Raw genomic sequence first — 21,750 nt, forward strand, 5'->3', positions numbered from 1 at the left:
ACAAAAATTTTTGTTATGCGTTCAAAACTATCCAAAAGATTTTTTCTTTTATATTAAAAAAAAAGGTTGAAAATCTAATTTGTTTGCTTATACTAGTATTGAAACGCACTGTATTGGATTCCACAAATGGATTCTCCTAATAACCTTAACCCATGGTTAGCTTGACTTTTTGACCAGGTTAAATACTGTTGAACCGCCTCAATTAGGCCCACCCCCCAACCGCATGCCTGGTTAGACCTGTGAAATTTTGCACTGTTCTCAGTACTTTGAAGTTAGTTCGGTTTGGGTATGAATCATTCTGGGGGAGCGTAGAAAATGACTGACAATTTTGGGATGACTTTTGTGGCTTTTCTGGGGGTTACGCATACCAAAAATAAAACGTGTCAAAAATTAAGTGTTAAATTAACAACAACAATAAACCAGACAATGAGACGTCATAATAAAAAAACATAACTGTGAACAAAAAGAAAAAAGAGTTAATTTTAAAAGGAAAAACCAAACAAAGACAAAACACAAGACAACAAAAATCAAGACAAACAGAAGGATAGGAGGGGGAGACAGAGACAGAGTAAACGAGAAAACCAACAAAATTAAACGGGCCAGACATTATACAATTTCCACAGATGCTAATTGAAAACTTAAACCGGTAAAATGCCATGCGAAAAGAGAGCACATGGAACAAAATTAACATCGATGGAAAGTGTATCATGTGGCCCAATATCATCCTGGATGTTGTGGATTGCATTCCACTTTTTGGATGCCATGTGTGGTGGTATGTGCGTGCGTGCGTGGGTGGGTGTGTGCATTAGGGAGATGACTGACTGACTGCTTCTTCTTGCAGCTTTGGGAATTAAATATTGCATTCCAACAACAAAATGAACAGCCCCAAAAAAAAAAACGGTGAGTGCAATGCAACAAAATACACACAAAATTAATTGAGAAGCAACGCTTTTTGCACAAATGACTGAGCAAACATTGACTTGGCAGAGCGCCGCTCAGCTCAGGGGCTTCAGCCAACTGGAAAAAGTTTCTTTTTATCGCAAAACCAAACTTTCTTCGTTTTTGTCTTCTGTTGCTGTTGCTGTTGCTGTTGTTGCTGTTGCTGTTGCTGTTGTTGTAATGGCTGCCTTGCTGTGGATAATGTTGTTTTTGTTGTTGGAATAGTTGTTGTTTTAGTTGTAATGCTGCTGCTTAGGGTTGTTGGCTCCCAAATATGATGTCGTTGTTCTTGCTGCTGCTTCTTGATCTTGTGCTGATTGGGCCGATAAGGGCGACTGCGATCCGCATAGGGCAGCGGCGTGTACATGGTATCGGTGAAGATAATTACCTCGTTGATGTTCTTCTGCAGCTGCAGCGCCTGGTTCTGTGAGTCCTCGCGATCCAGCTCGCGCTCCACCATCAGCTGTTCCACATGCTGTTGCTTCTCGCGCAGCAGGTCCTTTAGGTTAGCGTTGGGAGAGAGAGAACACAAAGAAAAAGAGAGCACAAAGCAAGCTTATGAGACACGCTCGTGGACACAGTTACAAAATCACACAGAGTGAGAGAGAGAGAGAGGAGAGAGTAAAGCTAGAAGAGAGCACAGATAAGGCATGTGTGTGTGCGGGTGTGTTTTGGGTGTATGTACAGGGTGCAACATATTTAGCAGAGAGCACAGGGTGTGTCGTTTGTTTGTTTGTTTTGCTTTACCTTTTACCGTTGACATTGTAACACACACAAATACATGCAAAGAACAACATCAAACGATCAACATTTCAACAGCAAAAGCGTGCAGGAAAAATATTTGAATATAAAATATATTTTTGTTTTGTTTTATTTGATATGCAATAAAAAAAATGTAGGTATATTTATAGTGGAATAAAATCAACCAAAATCGTACACATAAATAGCATAGGAAAAACATATGGAATATACATATATATAGGCATATACAAATTTATTATTAATTTACATATTTTTTGTTGTGTGGGTGTGTGTGTGTGTGAGTGTGTGTTAGTATCTCATGTTAGTTGTACGCTTAATTGCTAAGGATTAAACCACAAATACATATACACAGAATTGGAAAATATAAGAATGCTTAACCCGTTAACGTCTGCTTGGGAATATTTAAAAATTATCAAAAAATTAAAAATCTGTCCAAATTTAAGAAAAAAATAAAATAAAAAAATATAAAAAATAAAATAATTTAAAAATCCAAAAAAATATTGGGAGAAACCTAAAAAAAGTTACCAGTTTTATGAAAATTTATGAAAATTTATTTATTTATGAAAAAAAAAAATTTCAGAACTATTAAATTAACTTAATAAAAATAAAAAAATTTTCTGAATTTAAAAAGATTTACAACCGTAAATGTATGCAAAATATTGGTACCTTCATGGTTTTTTTTTAAATATAGTTTATGCTTTTTCCAATCAAAATGGATGTATTAAAAACCTACAAAAAATAACCCTAAAATATATCTTATTTATTATACCAAAATACCGAACACTGCAATCTCAATAGAGTATAACTTCCGTAACCAAAAAGGGGATACCCTGACAGACGTTAACGGGTTAGAAAGCCAACTAACAGCTAGTACAGCAGTGCACACTGTAAACTAACAGCTAGTACAGCAATGCACACTGTTAACTAACAGAGTACATGCAAACCAAAAAAAAAAAAAGGGAGGATAGGGAAGGGACTAACAGCGAACACCAGGCACACATTGTTGTAGCAGTTTGGCGTAGTTTTGTTGTTGATTAGCATACCTGCATGGAAAATTGGCTTTTCGGCGTCGTGACAATGGGTCTGGGCGTGCTCGACTTGCGCTGCTACGAACGGAGTGGAACATGTGGGATTGCGATTAAAATGTGAACGCGTTAGTACCAGAGAATCAATTAGAACAAGGATTAAATTAACGATTAAATAAATTAACAAAAGGTAACAAAATAGAACCAACTGTAAACGGTAATTGTGTGTTTTTTTTTGTGTTGTGTTTTTATCTTATTGAAGAGGGTGTGTGGGGGTGTGGGGGGGGGTCTTGGCTCCGCCTTATACCTGAGCATTCATGCGCATGCGCGACGTATTTGTGGTGGCAATGCTGTTCATGGTGCCGATCGATGTGAGGGATTCCCGGGAACCGGCACGCGACAAACGCGACTTCTTCGACGACGGCGACAGGGACACCTTGGCAATGGGCACAAACACCCCAAACTTGGGCTTGCACTCAAAGTATCTGTGTGGGGATTACAGCAAAACTCTTGCATTAATATCTCAAAGGGTTTAGCCCTGGCGGTTTGTCTTTGGTTATACCTTATACCATCTACAGCACCATCGTTCTTTCCGCTGGCATCGTCCAACTCCACGCCACACCAATTGCCGGGTGCGAACGATGTCTCGCCCAGATATCGTAGGATGCCCGGACGACTGCCAAAGCCCGATGAGACAATCACACGATCGCCCACAGCCATGCCGTTCTCTGCGGGTAGTTAAAACAACAAAATTAGTTAGCTTCCGGATCGATTTCCACTGCCATTTGCCCGGCCCACTTACTGCCTATGCCAGGACTGCGCATCATGGAGCTACGAATGCTGGCCGTTGGCGACACTGTGCGCGAACGTTCCGGTGAGTACTTGGCCAAGGGCGATGTGGGCGTATGTGCCCCGGACATGGGGTACACCGTGAGACGCGTGAGGCGCGAGAAGATGCCACGTTTGGGCTCGCACTGGAAGTACCGCTTGCCCGACACACAGCCATCGTTTTTACCTGTCGGAAAAGCTGAAATTAAGGCAGGAACTTTCGAGGGGAATATATCCCCAGGCTAACTTACCATTTGGCTCGTCCAGGACAATGCCCGCCCAGTCGCCGGGTGCAAAGTGTGTCTCGCCGATGTAGGCTATCTGTCCGGAACGGAGTCCACCAACCCATACCTTCTGGCCGATGATAAACTGTTCGGTGTTGGCTGTCAGCACGGCACTGTTGTGATCTGTTCGAGGAGAGTGGGACGTTCATGATTATTATACCCGGAGTCATCAATCACAGTCACAACCAGTTAAAAATTGGCTGCCATCTAGCCTCTACTAGTAAGAGAATGAAGTATGTTCTACATTGGCATGATGGCATGATGTCATGATGCAATTTGCATATGCTCTCGTGCTCAATGGAAAACCATTCACAGGCACAGTTCGACAGATTTGACAGATCTCGACGATCCCCCGCATAAACGACTAGTTCTAGCTGTGTAAACTTGACATTTTCAAGCTGCTCAATATTCAGTTTCCAAGTCTACACATGGGGGGAACAATTCTAAAATTTAATTTATTTTTAATGCCCATTTATCTATTGTGCTTCTAGGGTTGGGGGGGGAAAAAACCATTAAGTGGAAAATTACATTACAGACAGAAATCAAATAAAAGTAAAAATAAAATTGCATGCTATGAAGTCAGCAGCAACAGCAACAACAAGTCTGACTGGTTTATTCCGTTGCTGGTTTTCCATGCATCCACCTCCAATATCCCCCATCCCCCATCCATTTCCACCCACCATGCTCCCACTATTAGTTGTGGCAAATTGTTTATAATGTTTGCTGCACTCGAGCTGCGCTTCAAATTGCTGCTTGCGTTTTAAGTTTAAGTTCCGAGTTGCAGGAAATCAGTTAAGAATTTCCAAAGTGCTATTCCCCCTGTGAAATATTATTTTAATTCAATTAATGCTTTAACCTCTAAACTTAAACTGTCAAACTTTTTAAGGGTATTCTTTAAAAACTTTAAAAATCTCTGAAAAATCGAAATAAATTTTATTCACGATTATTAAGCGTAGTTTAAGATTCGTCTGGAAAAATCTTTGCATAATCTCTGAACTTTTTTTTTTCTCTCAACAAAAGAGTAAAGTTTGCTCTCCCATTATTATTATTTTATTTAAATATATATATATATATATATATATATATATATTATCCAAACTGTTGCCTCGATCCTTACTATAAACTTTCTATAACAAAAATACATTCCCTGATTACTTTATCCCCTCCTAATTCATGGTCTGTCTTCATTTTGGGTGTTATGTTGCCCAAACAACAATATTTTTATGTTTTTGACTTTTGTTATATAAAAAAACATTCACTAAAATTAACATAAAACACGAAAGCTACAGCTTGTTAGCAATATTCATGGGTCCCGCCAGCCACTTAATCTTTTTCTTCCCATATATTTCGTATCAAATTTCCTCAAATTTATTTTGCATTAAAGCGTAACCGTGCCCCACATTTTATTAATCATTAGATTTAATTTTTTAAATAATTAATTTTTTTTTTATATTTTTCCTTTCGCTGACTAACAGAGCTCCATTGTTTTTTAGGTTTTTATTGTCTAAACCCAGCGCGACCTTGACATCCAAAAAATTTTGATAATGTCATGCAATCTTTTGGCTCATTAGACACACGACAACACCCACAGAATGAGGCAAATGCAATCACGTTTCTGTCATTTACCATTAAGCTCATTAAGCTTTGTTAATTTGACAATATTTTGAGCTGAAGATACAACACTGCTCCTCCCTCCCACTATTTGCAACAGTTGGGCCATAAATTTTTGCACTTTTAACGTTTGCCAGCCAAATGACCGTTTAAGGTGCGAGCAAGTGGCCTAGATACATACTATGTACACACACACAAGTACCCGAGCCCCAGTCAAGCCACCTGCGCAAATAGTTAGAGCCAAACATGCTGCGCAGATACAAGATACAAATGCAAGAAGTATCTGCTACTGGCTGTCAGGTTACCACCCACAACCGAATGCTTACCTGAGCTGCGACGTCGCCCAGTGGCCTCTAGATAATAATCATCTTTTTGGATAATAGAAACAGCAACAGCAACAAAAACAAGAACGAAACACACACATGAAACAGAAACAAAAACAAACAAACAAAAATGCACAAAAGCTGAAGCTTCGGATGGCACCGAAGGCAGATAGATGTACCCAGGCGGTGCTGTCAAAATATCTTCTACATGCATGAGGAAATTGTTTGAGCACAGAATTTTAATTTAAAAATTTAAATGTTATATTGCCAATTAAAATTAAAAATTAAAAAATGTTTTTGCATACAAAAGTAATTTTTTAACTTATAAAAACAAAAGTTTAACTCATGAAAAAAATCTACAAAATTAACATCAATAATATTTTAATTTTTTGGTACTTTTTGTTTGGGAAATAATTTGCATTTGCATCGGACAGACTGGGGGGGTTTTTTTATTGATATTAATTGATATGATATTTTTTAAAATCAAAATCAATTCTGCACGGGTACAACCAAACTTAAAACAAAAAATAGAGTTACAACTACATGCAGCAGCAGCAGCAGCGATGGAGGTTCATTATAGAACTTACAAGATGTGCGACTTCCAGTCGAGCGGCGCGAGGGCGAGGGCGAGTAGCGTTCCCAGTCGGATGTGGGTGAGAGCGAGGAGCGCGTGAAGCGCTTGACAGTCTCTTGATAGAGATCTATATAGGCACCAATATATCGTACATATAGTATATAATGTATGCATGAACTCTGGCAGCAATTTGCAATTGCTTAGCGTTTTTTTTTTTGGTTTTGGTTTGTTTTGTGGGTGTTAAAAAGCTGTGCGGGTAGTTTGTTTTCCCAGCTTTTATGACTGCCTTTTCCGCTTTGGTTATAGTATATTTATGGATTACTATATAGATATTAAGTGCTCGGTATATGTATGGTAGATATGTATTGGTTAAAAATTAACGCAGTTGTTGTGAAAGTTTTTGGCATTTTGTTTGTATGTTTGTTTGTGTGTTTTTGTTTCTTGTTTAATAAGCTCTTTGGAGCGCAAGCAGCAGGTTTTTTTTTGGTAAAGGTTAGAGACGGTAATCAGAGTTGTTATTAGACCCCCCCGAAAATGTATTGTAGATCTTTTAGATTTCCAGAGTAAAAGAGAGAGGTGTTTGGGTTGTTGCTTTTGTGTCTGCATGAAATGAAGAAAAGTTTAAAGCAAAAATGGGCCTGGAAATGCCTCTGAAAATCTATTATTAGTTTCTCTAAATGGAATTCCCCGCCCTGCCTGAAAAGGGAAACCACATTCATTCCCAAAAGGCGATCTAATTTCCCATTTTTAGTGCAAAAAAAAAACAAACATGAATAATATTCTAACTTAAATACAAACATTTAGGCGTACAGGAAATGAGTTCCAATTAAGAGATTTTACACATTTTAAGAGCCAAGTTTGATGCTAAATACTTTTTATGATGTATCTAAAATGGTTGCTCTGCTATAAACAATTCTACCAGTCACTTGAAAGCCACTTAAGATGCCTAAATATCTTATATGTATATAAACCAGAGAAAATTTCGCAGAGACTTTGGCCAGAGAGCAGCTTACAGAATTTCATGTCTTTTATGGTGTCTTTCTTCTCACCGATCGACACAAAAAGTTCTTTCACTTCCCATGACTTTCGAAAATCAATTTTCGCCATAAAGGAGAAAGAAAAGCATAAATCAATTAAATTGTCGACAGTTTGGTAACGTTTTTCGCACAGACGGAAGAAAGAAAGAAATACGAGAAAGATACACAAACAATCAACGTACAAAAGATACAGATACAGATGCGCCCCGCTGCAGCAGTGGTAGTAAAAAAAAAAGAGAAAAAGATTTCAAATCTTTTCAATTGCACGAATTCGGTTTCCGTTTATTTTCTGCGAAATCTGCGGCATGTCTACGTCATGTAGTTAATTGTGTTTTTGTCAGTTGAAATTGCTTTTATTATGGCTAGCATTTTGTATCTGCTGTGAGTTATGGCAGATAGATCTGGTAGATACTTTTATGTGGTGGTTGCCTCTTCTGCCTTTTGGGCTAATCAACGAACTGACATGGCCCAGAGGCAAGAGGCCGCCCAGGGCCCCGGACAGGCCACAGCGTCAGCGTCAAGGTTCAATTGTGTATCTTTAAGTGGTTACAGTCGCTACTGTATCTGTATCTTCGTCTCGCTCGCTCTGTATCTTTCGTGTGTCCGATCGGGCAAGACAATTTGTTATTATTTGCTATTATATATCATGACGCTGGCAGCTTTTACAAAGTATTTTTTTTTTTTTTAATTATCACAATTGGGCGTTGCAAGCCCAGGCCCCTTTGTATCTGTATCTTTTGTGGCCATGTATCTTGTGTATGGTTTTGTGTGTGTGTGTGTGTGTTTTCCCTTTTTATTTTGCAAGCAAAACTTTCACAAATTGTGACGCTCAGTAAAATGGGTGGTGGGGGGAAACCTTTTCTCTATAACTTCGAGAGAGAGAGAGAGGCCGGCCTGCCTGTAACTGTAACTGTATCTGTGTATCTATAGCTTATGTAATGACAGATTGCTAATAAATCAGGCAGCATTTTACCTTCGCTAATTTTCCCCCCCCAACCCCCGCTCCCCCTTCAATGTTCATTGATAATTTCTAACATTTAACTGTGAAACGTCGTCCATCAGGCGGCGGGCTTCTAAAAATAAACGCAGCTACACCTAAATGACAAGCGATTTCCTTGCAGTTGACATTCAGTGTCGCAGCTAATGAACTCATGTATCTGACAGATACACCTATGATTCATCAAAGCGAACCGCCTCCGGGCCTTTAGACCAGACCCGGCCAGACCCGACCCGACCAGACCAAGTGGAGTGTGGCGCCGCTCGCTCGCTCGCTGCAGCTCCAATGGCAGCCCCGCGGCTACGACCCACTTTGCTCACGATTCTGGCCAAAAAAAAAGTGACAAAAACAAAGCGAAATATTTCGTCACATCGTCCATTTATGGGAGGATCGTCGAGCGATCGAACGAGCGAGCGAGTGTGTCTGTTGTTTGCCTGCAGCCGGGCGATAAATCAGCCAGATCAACGAGCAGCCAGTGGCCAGTGGCCAGTGTCTGGCCATGTCAATACTTTATTATCTTTTGAGATGATTAAACAACATTTAATTAAACTAAACTGTGTGCAGGTTGAGCTATGTAGCTCTCTTTTGTGTGTCGTTTCGTGTGTGTTTCAGTGTGGGCTGCCAGTGCAGTTCTGAGTCTCACTTAAGTGTGGGTTTTCGCCTGCCCCCACAACTCTACAGAGATGTGGCATCGGGCATGACTTACATGACTTTTCGGCATGTTAAATGCAAATCTTTCACCCCTCTCTCTCTCTCCCTCTGTATCTCTCCCTGTGTATTTGTATCTGGTAAATGCCGACAGCAAATGATTATTACCTGCCGCTGCTCCCTGTGGCTGCCGCTGACGATCGCCAATCGCTGATTACTGTGGGCTGAATAAGCGCCTGAACCAGTTACAGTGGGCTCTGTTATTCGAGGCAGAGTTTTGCCTCTAAATAATTGCGGTTTAAAAATACCAACGTTTTATATTTATCTTTCTGCTTACTGTCTGCACCTGTTGCCTCTTTTGTTTTTTTTTTTATATTTAATTGTTGCTTATTTTGTATCGGATAACCAACTTTCATTCTTTGCACATTCTTTCAACTCTCTGAACAAACTGCATTGTACGCTTTTTTCGTGTGAAATAAATCTGTTCGCTTATGGGACACTTTCTACATCAAATGAAAATCATTCGCATCATTCGATGACTGTTTCGTATGTTACTTAGGGGATCAGTGGTATAATAAAGGTTTGGCGGAAATTCACGTTGGATAACAGATAGAAATCTTCATATAAATAACACCTTAAAGAATATTATCGATAATCGCGAATATCTTGGACCTGGGTCGACAATCTTTACTGCAGTTTCTATGTCATTTAATGTAAATGAATATAGCTCATATAATTTTAAACCCCCCTTAATTCAAACAATCTGATTATACGCTATTAGTTAAGTTCTATCCAATCTATCTATCAAACGCAACTGTAGCCTGACAACAGCATAGACATGCCACTCCATGCATGTAATAATAATCTTTTATCATTTTATTTATTTTATTATATTTAAAGTGAATCTCTTTTAAGCAATCCCTACTGTACATTCATACTGTTATAAAATGCAATATGCTTTTATTTTTTATCTCGATTGTTCATCGTTCTGTGCGCTCAATAATTGCATCAATAATAATTTGATATAAATATTTATTTTTCAGTCGCTTTTAATGTTAAATGTTTCTGTCGGCAAGCAGTATTTGTTTTGCTGGATATTCCTACGATTACGATAGAATTTCACCAAATAGAGAACTGGTTTGCTACGCCCCCTGTTTTGCCCCCACAGGCAATAGATGAACTGAAGATGCTTACGTGACTGTCGATGATCGGATAAAGGCGTGTCCCACCCATAAATATATAAATTATAGATGTATATTATATATATCGCTTCGACTGTTTGTTCAAGTAAATAACCAAAAAAAAAATATTAGTGGGGAGAGCCTCAACCGGTTGGGCGGCCTGTGCCTCTGTATCTGTATCTGGGTATCTGGGCATCTGCGATTGTGTTTTGTGTCGCGTATTTCGCATTACAATTTAAATTTGTTTAAGTTCTAGAACGTGTTTGGCATGAAAACGGCTCGAATCGTTTTTCATTTGGGTAGAAGGGCAAAACAGTTGAATGAACATTCCATGAACGCTCTTGGAAGTGGTTCCTCCCCCTCTATATAAAAACAGTTTGTTAGCCTAATGAAGTTCCGTAACAAACCCTAAAGGCAAAAAGCGATTAAAGTTATGACTGATCGTAATCGATTTGATGGGCCAAATGGGGCTCCAGATACGATCGTGGGATCACTGTGGCATTTTGTTTGCTTTACTTGATTTGAGGAGGAAAGATCTGGCATACACAAGTAGTTTACTCAATGAAATATTTACTCGTATCTGTTCTATAAAATATATATATATTTGTTTGCTATTGGGCAAGATCAGTGAACTGACGAGGTGTGGGGTGTCAATCTAGGCTGTCAGGGTTAACAAAAATCACATTGAGGTATACAAAATACGTGAATAAATACATATGTATTTTATAATGGAATAAATGGAAATAATTTTCATTGTGGAAAAGTCGATGAAAGTTTATCAGATAAGATAAGATACGTTATCTATCAAACTGTTCCATATGTGTTTTTGCAATGAAAAAGTCGGAATTGCGAAATCTGTGACTATAAAGACAATGCAATTTCTTAAATAATTTATTATTGTTTATTATCATTTAAATAACTGTCTCAAGACATCGAAATTGGTTACTTTTAACGCTCTTAGATTTCAGCCATTATTTCATTTGAACGCGCAAATTATTTAAAGAGTATTTTGCAGAGTTTCTCCGTAATATTCTCCTACATGTTTAAATTATTTTTAATGTCAATAAAAGAAAAAAAAACTAGTTTTAGCTTCAAGTACATAACGAGATATCATATCTAAGGAAAGTATTTTCCCTGAATTTCTTTTGCATTTTGTACTCAAGAAAATACCCTACAAGAATAATCCAGATTAATTTAAGATTTACCACCCACTGTTTAAGTACTAAAATATTCGCTTTTTTTATAATTTGATTTTCCGCAATATTTATGCCTTGTTTCCCCATGTATTTCGATTCGATTAATGTGAGTCTCAAGATGTTCACATAAATGTGTTAATTTCGGCCCCAACCGCGCAAGCAAAATTAATTGGAAATTAATAAGAAATTAATAATGTCATGAGCGGAGATTAAATGGAACGCATTCGAGTAAAAAGCCAAGTAATAAACAGGTGTAAAATTAACAATAAAAAAATGCAATAATAAATGTGTCAAAGAGTGTGTAGTGTAGCTGTAGCTGTGTATATTTACCTGTGTAAGCCGAATTAATCGAACTCAAATTGTCATCGCTTTCACGACTCATGCTGTTTGTGTCTGGAAATAAAATCAAAAACGCCAAAGAAAAGAAAAGAAAACGGCGCACAACAAAAACGCAAAGTGAGCATTAAAAAATTAACAGAAACGTACAAAAAAAAAAAATATAAAATTAAATCATAATTACAGCCAGGGGCCAGGCAGGGGCCAAGCCAATTCAAGCGCGTATTCAGGCCATGGTAACGGGGCACGGCCTGCTCTCTGCGCTCTCTCAAAGAAAAGCCAACAGCACAGAGGCCAAAATGGCAAAATAACAATTAGTAATGGGTCGCTCTGGCTCTGGCAGATCTCAACCTTAACACTGCCCCAACCCCCTCCCCCAAAGGGTGGCATTCCAGTCGAAAGCGATTAGATAACTGGAACTGGCAGTGTGTGTGTATGTGTGCGTGTGTGTATGGTTCGGTAAAGGTATTTATTCTGAGCGGATAGTTTGTTGGCAGCTTACTTAAAAATAGATTATTCTGTAGTTGTGTAGCATGTCTGGGAGCAAGAGGAAATTGTAACCATGATAATCTAAAAAACAAACTCTAATGAAATTGGAAATGTATTTTCATGTTCTCAAGGTTTAAACTCAGATAAAATGTGGATGCAGCATTTCGGGCAATTTCTTGGAATTTTGCGTGTAGTTTTTGATGCCCAAAGCATTCCCAAAGAAAGTAATTGATTCTTTTGTATATCGACGAATGTTTCATGCCCTATAAATGCTATCGAAATATTTACACAATATTTTACAATGAGTAAAGATCGTAAATTGCAAATACTGCAAGGGAATTTCCTTTGATTTCTGCAAGCAGTATTATTACTGCTCTTTGGATTGCAAATCTCTCTGCGTGTTGGCCAATTGCCAGTCACGTGTAAAAGTGGATTGATAGAAGTGGAAATGGAACCACTTTCAGTCCCAAAATGAAACCTAGAGCCAAGCCCAGACTTTCATTAAAGATCTATTTACTTTTCTTGGCATTGCTAAAAGTTTAAAGATGCACTCCCTACCAACGATCTCCTCGTCTAAAAGATGAATGCCCAACTGCCCGTTAATGATGACATTAATGTCCGCATTTAATGGTTTACCCGCCCCGATTTTCAAACAGTTATAAATTGCGACACGCCCACTATAAAAGTCTGCGTTCCAGCCGATCCAACGATCCATCGAACCACCGCTCGCACGATGCCAACCCAAAATGGAACTTCAATTGCGTGCGTTTGTGTGTGTGGGTTTTGCACCACCGAATGCGAATGTTTATGGCCACTGACCAAATACAAAAGCAAAACCAAATTACTCTGTCCGGAGGCATTTTAGCCAAAAAGCATTTTCAAGACTCTTTTTTTTTGTTGGTTTTTAACCATAATTTGACAAAATAACAAAACAAATAAACGGATAATTAAGTTGCCTTTTTCCCCTTATGCTGCTTATCGGTAGATCGGAACACGCGTCTCTGCCTGTCTGCTTGTCCGAATAATACAATAATTATTCATAAATAAATAAACAGAAATAAATTTGGGGGATAAAAAATACTCAATTGATTGTTTTGCTTATTTGTTTTATTTTTTGTTCCCTCTCGTTTGGCTGTTAATTGGTGGGAAGGTAAACAAACACACACACACAAATTATCCACAACTCGAATCTACAACTTCAGGATTCTAAAAGTCAAATGTCAATTTTTTTGGATTTTTAGATGTTGCCATGACGTGCAAAAGTCTTTTGGCTTTTCTTTTTATGGGTCACTCGTGTGGTGTGGTATGGTGTCTAGTTTCGTTCTGTTTCTGTGTGAAACTGGTTGTTAAATTTATGCAGATGGATTGATGGATTGCTTTGCATGATTCCGCCGAAGATACTAATCATTTTGCTGCGGTGTAGCTGCGCCCAGTTAACCAATTTGATTCGATAGAATGGACATTCATTTGGCATCTAGTTTCGGGTTCTAGTGACTCTTTGGAGTTTATTGTGGAGTTGTCATTTGGAATCATTAGTTAGCCATTGAAAAAGTATGGGCAGATATTTTTCAAAAATATGGATAGTGGTTCCTCTTTTATTCAAATATTCGAATGCCTGTTTTTTGAACCACAACACAAGAAATACACCTAAGAATATTTTTATTAAACCAATCAAATTTTTAATGTAGAAAAAATTAATTAATTAATTAAATCTCAAGTATAAAATTTATCAAATTATTTTAGACATTTTTTTTTTTTGCTCGATGACACAATAAATTATTGCTAAAATATGAATTTATGTCATTGAAAATTGATTATTTAATTCAGAATCAAATAGTTTCCTTTTTAGGACATATTGTAATATTTTTGTAATGTATCTATAGGAATGAATATAGCAAGATGTTTTTTTTGCGTCATTCGGAAATCATTATCGCGAAATCGTTACCACAATTGGCTTAGTGCAGCTTGTTGGCTTATACCAAAGGTAGCACTTTTATGAGATAAGATAAGAAAACATTTTGTTTATTAATCGGTTTACTAATGTTTATAAATGTATTATTTTGTAATTAAATTTAATTTTGATTCCATGATGGAAAAACAGCAGCAAAAACTTTACGCTGCTGAAACTCTTGAAATTCAAAAGCAGATCTTTCTCCATCAGGAAAGTATACAAAAATCTTGCATTCAATCCCCCTTCTCATAATTTCACTTCACAAATCATATTTCCCCAAAAAATATTTTTTTTTCAGTGCTCGTTCGAGTAGTCCGATGTATTTTTGTTCAAACCTTTTCAAGCTTAACACTTCAGGGGGGGCCCCCATCGAAGCAAGACTCTCGAGTGTTTTTCGCCCCGAGAATTGTGTAAGTGACGTGTTAATTTATTTGACTTTTGCTTTTGGGTTTGCTTTGCACTGCCTGCTGCTGGTGCTGCTGCTGCTGGTGCTAGTATTCCTAATTCCCGCCTCTCGCTGTTCTTGCTTTGAGCATTATTGCTGCATGCAAAATAATTAAAAGCACTCGAGTGTAAGCGAAACAATAAAAACCAACAAGAAAAAAAAGTGAGAATAAAAAGTGATTAAAATGGTTGTTTTAATTGTTGTTGGAAACTTCAAGAGCGTTTTGTCTGGGCACCTGAACTTTGTTAAGTCTTTGAGTTGGAGAATGGAAATTATAGGCAGAACCAGGAAAGGGAAGGGAGAGGGAAGGGAGAGGGTTTCGGCTGGATTCAGAGCTAAAGAGTGTGTACAGCCGAAGCAATAATTAGTGAGAGGTTCGTGTCTGTCTAGAGTCAAGCAAAAATTAATGTTTGCAGCACCTTAGAGATTGAGCTGATTGGTGATTCTCTTTCCCTGTCGGTTTGTCTTTTTCCAACATCAACCAAACAGTTATCCAGTAAAGACTTTTCTAAGTTCTATGCGTAATTATATCAAGTGTATTTTTGATGATTTTTCTGTTCTATCTCAGCAGAGACTGCTCGAAGAACTCTAGTCCCCCCGTGTGGTCTCTGAGCGGCGCACATTTCTTAATGAACTCCTCCATTAGGATCATGACAAAGACCAGCAGGCCAGGCCAATAATTCATTAGAAGCACGAAAATATCACAAAAAAAAAACAAGACAATAATGGGTTTGTTTACACGCGAAAATGAGCCCGAAGAAGGGGGGGGAGGGGTACAACAAATCATCTGCAGAAGAGCAAAACTGAAATATCATTTCATAATGCCAAAGAGAGAAATAAAACCCAAAGCGAAGGGCAAAGAAAAAAGGCAAAGCGGGAACACCCTTTTCTTGAACTTTTCCTTACGGTTGATTACTTTGCCCCTTCAAGTTAAAGAAACTGTAATTAAATTAGCGCTGAAAAGGAAAAGAAAAAGTAAAAGGCAAAGGCAAACCGACAAACCGACAAAAGAAAAAAACTAATAATAAATAAAAATCATTTTCGAGGCGTGTGAAATGCAATTAGCCAAAAAGAAATACCGTTTACGGTAATTAAATGGCCATAAATGAGCGGCTCAAATGCACGTACACATCGACAATTGCATTTCAAATGAGACGCAACGCAGCGTACAATGGTGCGTATACTTGATGCAAACGGCAGCGCAACATTACTCATACGACACCCACGAGTGCCGCCCGAGTACCCGCCCACGAACCGAACGCTAATGATTGTAGAACAAACACAAAGCTGAGATCATTCGAAAACATCAACAGAAACACACGAAAAAATATATAAATCAAATATAACGAATGGAACGAACCAACAAGAGAGAGAGAGACGATCTGTAAACAAACCAACTAAATTTACTGGAATGACGCCACGCCAGATCTTTATTGTCTATGAGGAGACAGAAAGAGAGAGCGAGAGAGACCGATTCAAAGCAAATATTTACGCGGATATATTCTCTTATATATACTATATATAATCCATTCAGTAGTCGGTGTGAAATTAATGTTCTGGGATGAGTAGCTTTCTGTCAAGGCCTGTGCCTGATGTCTCCAAAAGTGGATTTATGGCACGCCCACCTGTTTGCACAGGTGGATTGTGTAATCTTCATAATATATACATATATGTATACCCATATACTTCTAAGTATATACATAAATGTGTCGCATATTTGTCATTTGTCTGTGTCCATATTTCAGTTACAGTTGTGTAAGCAGCCGCTTCATACTTTGTCTCGAATGTATGTAAGTTTTCTCAGATATACCAAGGTTTTTGTTTTTGTTTTTGCGTTTTAAGTTTTATAATTTATGTTATATTTTTATTCAAAATTAATATACTACGTTGTACAAAAAGAGGCCATCATATTTCCTTGGGCAACATTTTTAATATTTTTCATTGAATTTGTATTTGTTTTATAGACTTCTTTTTTCAGCTGCACAAATTCTAAAAACAAAACTATTTCTAAATTTGTCTCGATTCGATTTAATTAAATTCTATATTTTTATGGGAACAAAATAAATTGGTTTATTTTTTTTTTTAATCGGTATCGGTTATCATATTTATTTATATTTTATTTATATTTATTTATTATTTATTTATTATTTATTTATTTATCATATCTTCCATCATTATTTTCTCTCCTTTCTCCTGTGGTTGCCATCGTAATCAGAAAAGTTCAATAAAGTTTTCTCGTTTTACAGTTTTACAGCTACAGCAATTTCCCTTTTATTCTTTTACAGTCTCCCATTTCATCATATCTACCTGCCATAATTTCCCTCTGCACAAGAAATTCCCTTCTCTCTCTTGGAGCACACAACACCATCGTAATCAGCATCCTCCACTCTTATGTTTGTGTAGATCTTTAGCTATTTTAATTCCCCCAGATAAGATTTCCCACATTTTTTGCGCTGGCAATGCCACAACGTCGATCCATTTGAAAATAAAAATGTGTGTCTCTTTCTACACGATTTTTGGTGTTATCAGGCCTGTGTTCCTGCTCTGCCTCTGTTGTTGTGCCGGCTCCGATAGAAGCCGAAAAAACAGCAAGAACACATAAATATTCACCGCTGATAAAATACCAAGTAACAATAACAATAACAATGTCAAAGCCAAAGCAAAAGCAAAAAGCAAAATCAAAACGAAATGTATGGAAAAAATCCACACTCAACACATCAGATCCAAAATAAAAATGCTTGGACAATTGACAGACAAAATGTGCGTGTTATGCCACAAACAAATGAACGGAACGTGGCCAAGAAAAGAAAGCCAATCCGCAAAAACGGAAAGAAAGTTAACCGCACAAAAAGCTAATATAAAAATTGAAATTTGCATAGAGTGCTTAGAGCCGAGCAACGGTGGAAGCCAGACAGACTTTTGTTTGATATGGCAATAAGACGTCAACAAAACAGGAAAACAAAAAACCAGTAAAGTAAACCTATAAAGATATTTCGATGATGTGGATGTGGATACTCGTACCGCCGGTAGTAAGATTTGTATTTGCACTAAATATCAAAAGTATCTAAACAGAAAAGCACTCAAAACAAAAATGGGGTACATTTTTAGTCAATGATATTATAATTGAAAAAAAATAAATGCTGAAATATTTTAAATATTCTGGCAGCAATATTTGGTTAACTTTTTTTTTTAGGGATTTTTGGTAGAAATGCAAAGGAGAATAAGGATAATATCTATATATGTATGTGCATGTAAAAAAAAAGAAATCTATGCAACTGTTGAGTAAAATTAGATCTAAACATAGATTAGATTTGATCCGTGAGTAGATCAATAAAATGCAAAATTTACAAGGAAATTTTGCTTTTGATTTGCTTCAACCAATTAGATCTGCTATGATCTGCAATATACCCTAATATGCCCTACAAAAAACCCTAAAGAAATTGCAGCAAATTCAACAATCAATGAAGCAGCAGCAGCAGGCCATATGCAAATATAATTGGCCACTGTGAAAGTCGTCCAAAATAACATTTGTCGCTGCTAATTTATTTGCATCTGTATCTCTCTCTCTTAACCTCTCCATCTCTGCATCTTATTCAACAATAACAACATTTTTATATCTAATTAGCGGTTAACCGCAAATTTTCAATACAATCCACAAGCCGACGACGATGATGTTCGTTCGTTTCGCTGTTTCGGCAATAAACTTTTGTTGTAGTTTTGAGTTTTGTTGTTGCACAGATTCGTAGATATTAATTATAGATAGATATAGAATGCCTTAAGGTTATTCGCGATCTCAATGCGAGGCGAGAGAGGTTGGGGGACACGCGTTTGGTGTCCCATTTACGAGTACAAGTCGCCGCTTGACTTTTCTAAGTGACTGTAAACAGGAAAGATACAGGCGGATACAGGCGGAAAATCCCCAATTGGTTTCGTACAATTTGCAACGGTAGAGGCGTTAGTGGGAGTGGAACCTGAACCAGTGCTTGAAAGGTCAAAGGGTAAACTACTTTAGGAGGAGCTTACTGAGACCAGTTTTCAGATCTCAGCTGCCAGATACAATTGTTTATTGAGCAATTGCAGTTATTAAACAATTATGAAGCCAAATGGGCAACGTGCAAGAATTTTGTATTAATGATTGGAAAACCTTTAATAACTTTTTCCGCTTTGTTTTTACACATATTTAATTTCCCTGGCAATTCTAGTCTTTTGTGTCTTTTATTTCCCCCGAATATTAGTCACAATTTCATTACACACTTGAAAATTCCAAAGGGCCCCAAATTTTTGTATTTGTCAGCTCTCTGCCTAGCCTGCAAAAATTATCTGAGACTTGTGGGGGCCAAATAAAATAAACAAATTGATAGGAAACTAGAAACGTTGGCAATTAGAGCAGAGATATCTGAATAAACAACACACAGCAACTAAATCAATATCTTATCGGCAAATGCAATAAAAAAATATTTAAAGAAAAGAAACAAATTCTAGGCTTGTCTGAGAACACAAAAATAAATATTTATGAGGCAGCAAGCAGCCTGCCGATGAAAGCAAAATCAAAATCTGGGCATTATTTTTACACAAAAAACAATGCTAACAAAAGAATAAATTTTGGGTACAAGGTCAAAGGCTGTCACTCACGAAAATATGAAACAAAAATGCTAAATAAATGCAAAAACTATACAATTTCCATAAATAAATAAATTCCCTTTTCTGGCAAGGACAGCAAACACAGAGAGAGATCAAGGGAACACATTCACTTTTTGCTTGTGCTTTTAGGTAGAGTTCTTGGGCAGAAAAATCTCCAAAATAAATGAATTCCCTTGCTAGTGACAAAAGTGGACAACGGAGCCTAAGGGTTCACTGCACACAAATTCTGTTCGGTTTCTTATTCAAGGAATAAAATATCTAAAGACAGTTATCAGGCGAAGAAATTACACACACACACACAGACACTTGGGCTTTTACAGGAATTTCCCAAAAATATCGTTAGCAGAAATTCCCTTTCTCCAAGGGTCTCGTCACACCACACAAAACTTTTGCTTTTACAGTTCAATTTTTGTTTGCAGTTTTCTCTGCTCTGTCTTTCTCTGTTTTATTTAAATCACCTTATCTGCGTTTTATAACAAAATAAAATTAGTTTCTGTTATAATGTTGCCGCCTCTTGATTTTAGTCAATTTTCGTTTGCGTTGTCACTATATAGTTGCTATAGTATAGAGCCGATCGAGTTCAATTGGTTGCCATCTGAGCCGCAGTCGCGCGCCAAACACGTCCGTATCGCGAGAAGTCGTTGGAGTAACAAAAAAAAGTCCCAACCCCAGAGCTCACAGCTCACAGAGCTTTGAATCAGCTGAAAGGGGAGCCGAGCCACCAGAGAGCGAGAGAGTGCTTCCCAAAACGCAAGCTTTGTTGTAGAGTGTTGAGAGAGCGACTATGTGTAAGTGTTTTTTTTGCAGAGAGAGTGTGGCAATGCCGCCGCTCCGTAGCTCTTTCCATGTGTGTGTGCGTTGGGCCACGCGTAAAAAAAAGAGCCGTAAAAAGAATTGTTTTTTAATTTTTTTGATGTTTTTACTTTTTATTTTTACACGGACAGACAGCTTAATAAATTTTGCAAACAAATGCAGAGCTACTCGTACGACCAAAGTGTTGCCACATGGCCACGTTATTATTACAATATATTTTCTGTTTTCTTTGGGCTTTTCTTTACATTATCTGTGCTGCTATGATTGATCGCATGCTTGGCGCCGCTATAAATGTCTGTCTGTCTGGGTTTTAACGTCTTTGGGCTTTTAGTTTTGATCCGTGAAGAAAAAAAGACAAGAACGAATCAGAGAACTCATTAAACAGATTAATTCGGATTTATATTACATTTGTGGAGTGATTTCAGTGAGGCAATTTTTACGATAGAGTTGCAATGTGACTTATCATTTCAGAAAAATCTTTAAATAACACTACTTAAAAATATTGGCATTTCCAAGTTCTGAGTCACTTTGCAGAGCACAACATTCCGTGTCTAAATTTGTATTGAGATTCCAAGTGGAAATTACACACATTTCGTGCAGTTTCTTGCGCACTTTAGATGAGAGATTAAATTTTTAAATGAAAGAGCGAATGCGATAATCAAAGTCAATTATTTTTAGATTCTAACAGTCAGCTTTGAATTAGCTGTGATGAGCAAAGGTGAACAATCTACAAGATGCATTTAATTAAACATCTGCCAGGGTCAGCAGTAACACAAAAGTTTTTGGAAAAAGAAAACTCACAGATAAAAATTCTTTTATATTTATTGGGCGTAACTGCTGCAAAATTTATGTCATTTAGAGCTCTAAGAACCATCCTGCTACATTTTTTATTGACTCCCAAGACGGGTTTTATAATCTACGATCATGTATTCAATGGACATCAATGGAAGCACTAGCATCCGCAAATTTGAACTTGTTTTAGTGGAATCGTGCTAAAACAGATATTATTTACTAAGCCAAACGATCACAATCTCTTTTTAGTCCACTGCCATTAATGGCTTAACCATCTTTAAGTCCATTTTGTGGGTTTAACCAACACGTGCCTTTAATACAAATTAAAATTCTGTTTAACCAACACGTGCCTTTAATACAAATTAAAATTCTGACGACTCCATCAAATGTCCAACTCAAATAGTTAATGCCCAAAAACAAATATTGTTAATCGTAACATCAATATTTACTCTCCCACTGGATCCGAAAACAAAGCGGAATCTAACGGAGTAATCCCCTTTCGAGACAGCGCTCATCCATTAGGCACCCAGCCCCCCGATACGATCTTAAGTCGAAGACAAATGAGCTTTCAGTTTTATGGAGGAGCAGGAGGGAGACTGGCCCCGGGCACCACTTTCTGTTCCGATCGAAATCAATAAAAGTGACATAAGCTCTCATCCACGAGTACGGGGGCTCAGACCAACAGACCCCAAGACCACAGAGAGAGGGAGATCAGATCAGATCGAGAACGGAACAAGGCATCACAAATGCGCAGTGAAAAAATCAAACATACAAACACACACAAGCATCTAGCTTTGTATCTATTTGTGTGTGTGTGTGTGTGTGTGTGTAGAACGTCAAATTCTGTGTCATCGCCAGAACAAATTCAATTATAAGAA

The 21,750-nt window shown here is 37.6% G+C and overlaps 1 protein-coding gene across 5 annotated transcripts in view; it reads right to left on the reverse strand.

Annotated features, from left to right (window-relative positions):
• LOC111079214 (restin homolog) overlaps window positions 1-21,750 on the reverse strand; it is a 31,691-nt gene that overhangs the window by 6,741 nt on the left and 3,200 nt on the right. Inside the window, exons 3-11 of one of the 5 annotated variants that reach the window (XM_022374313.2) lie at window positions 11,736-11,798; window positions 6,360-6,473; window positions 5,776-5,817; window positions 3,806-3,961; window positions 3,529-3,741; window positions 3,289-3,454; window positions 3,034-3,211; window positions 2,745-2,807; window positions 1,328-1,438 (exon numbers count right to left, since the gene is read on the reverse strand). In XM_022374313.2, the coding sequence (XP_022230005.2) occupies window positions 1,328-1,438; window positions 2,745-2,807; window positions 3,034-3,211; window positions 3,289-3,454; window positions 3,529-3,741; window positions 3,806-3,961; window positions 5,776-5,817; window positions 6,360-6,473; window positions 11,736-11,798 (1,106 nt within the window). The remainder of the gene's footprint in view (window positions 1-1,327; window positions 1,439-2,744; window positions 2,808-3,033; window positions 3,212-3,288; window positions 3,455-3,528; window positions 3,742-3,805; window positions 3,962-5,775; window positions 5,818-6,359; window positions 6,474-11,735; window positions 11,799-21,750) is intronic. The other 4 variants (XM_022374327.2, XM_022374319.2, XM_022374343.2 and 1 more) reach the window with 4 other exon arrangements.

This window comes from Drosophila obscura, unplaced genomic scaffold (genome assembly GCF_018151105.1).
Source record: "Drosophila obscura isolate BZ-5 IFL unplaced genomic scaffold, ASM1815110v1 contig_37, whole genome shotgun sequence".
Lineage (NCBI taxonomy): Eukaryota > Metazoa > Arthropoda > Insecta > Diptera > Drosophilidae > Drosophila > Drosophila obscura.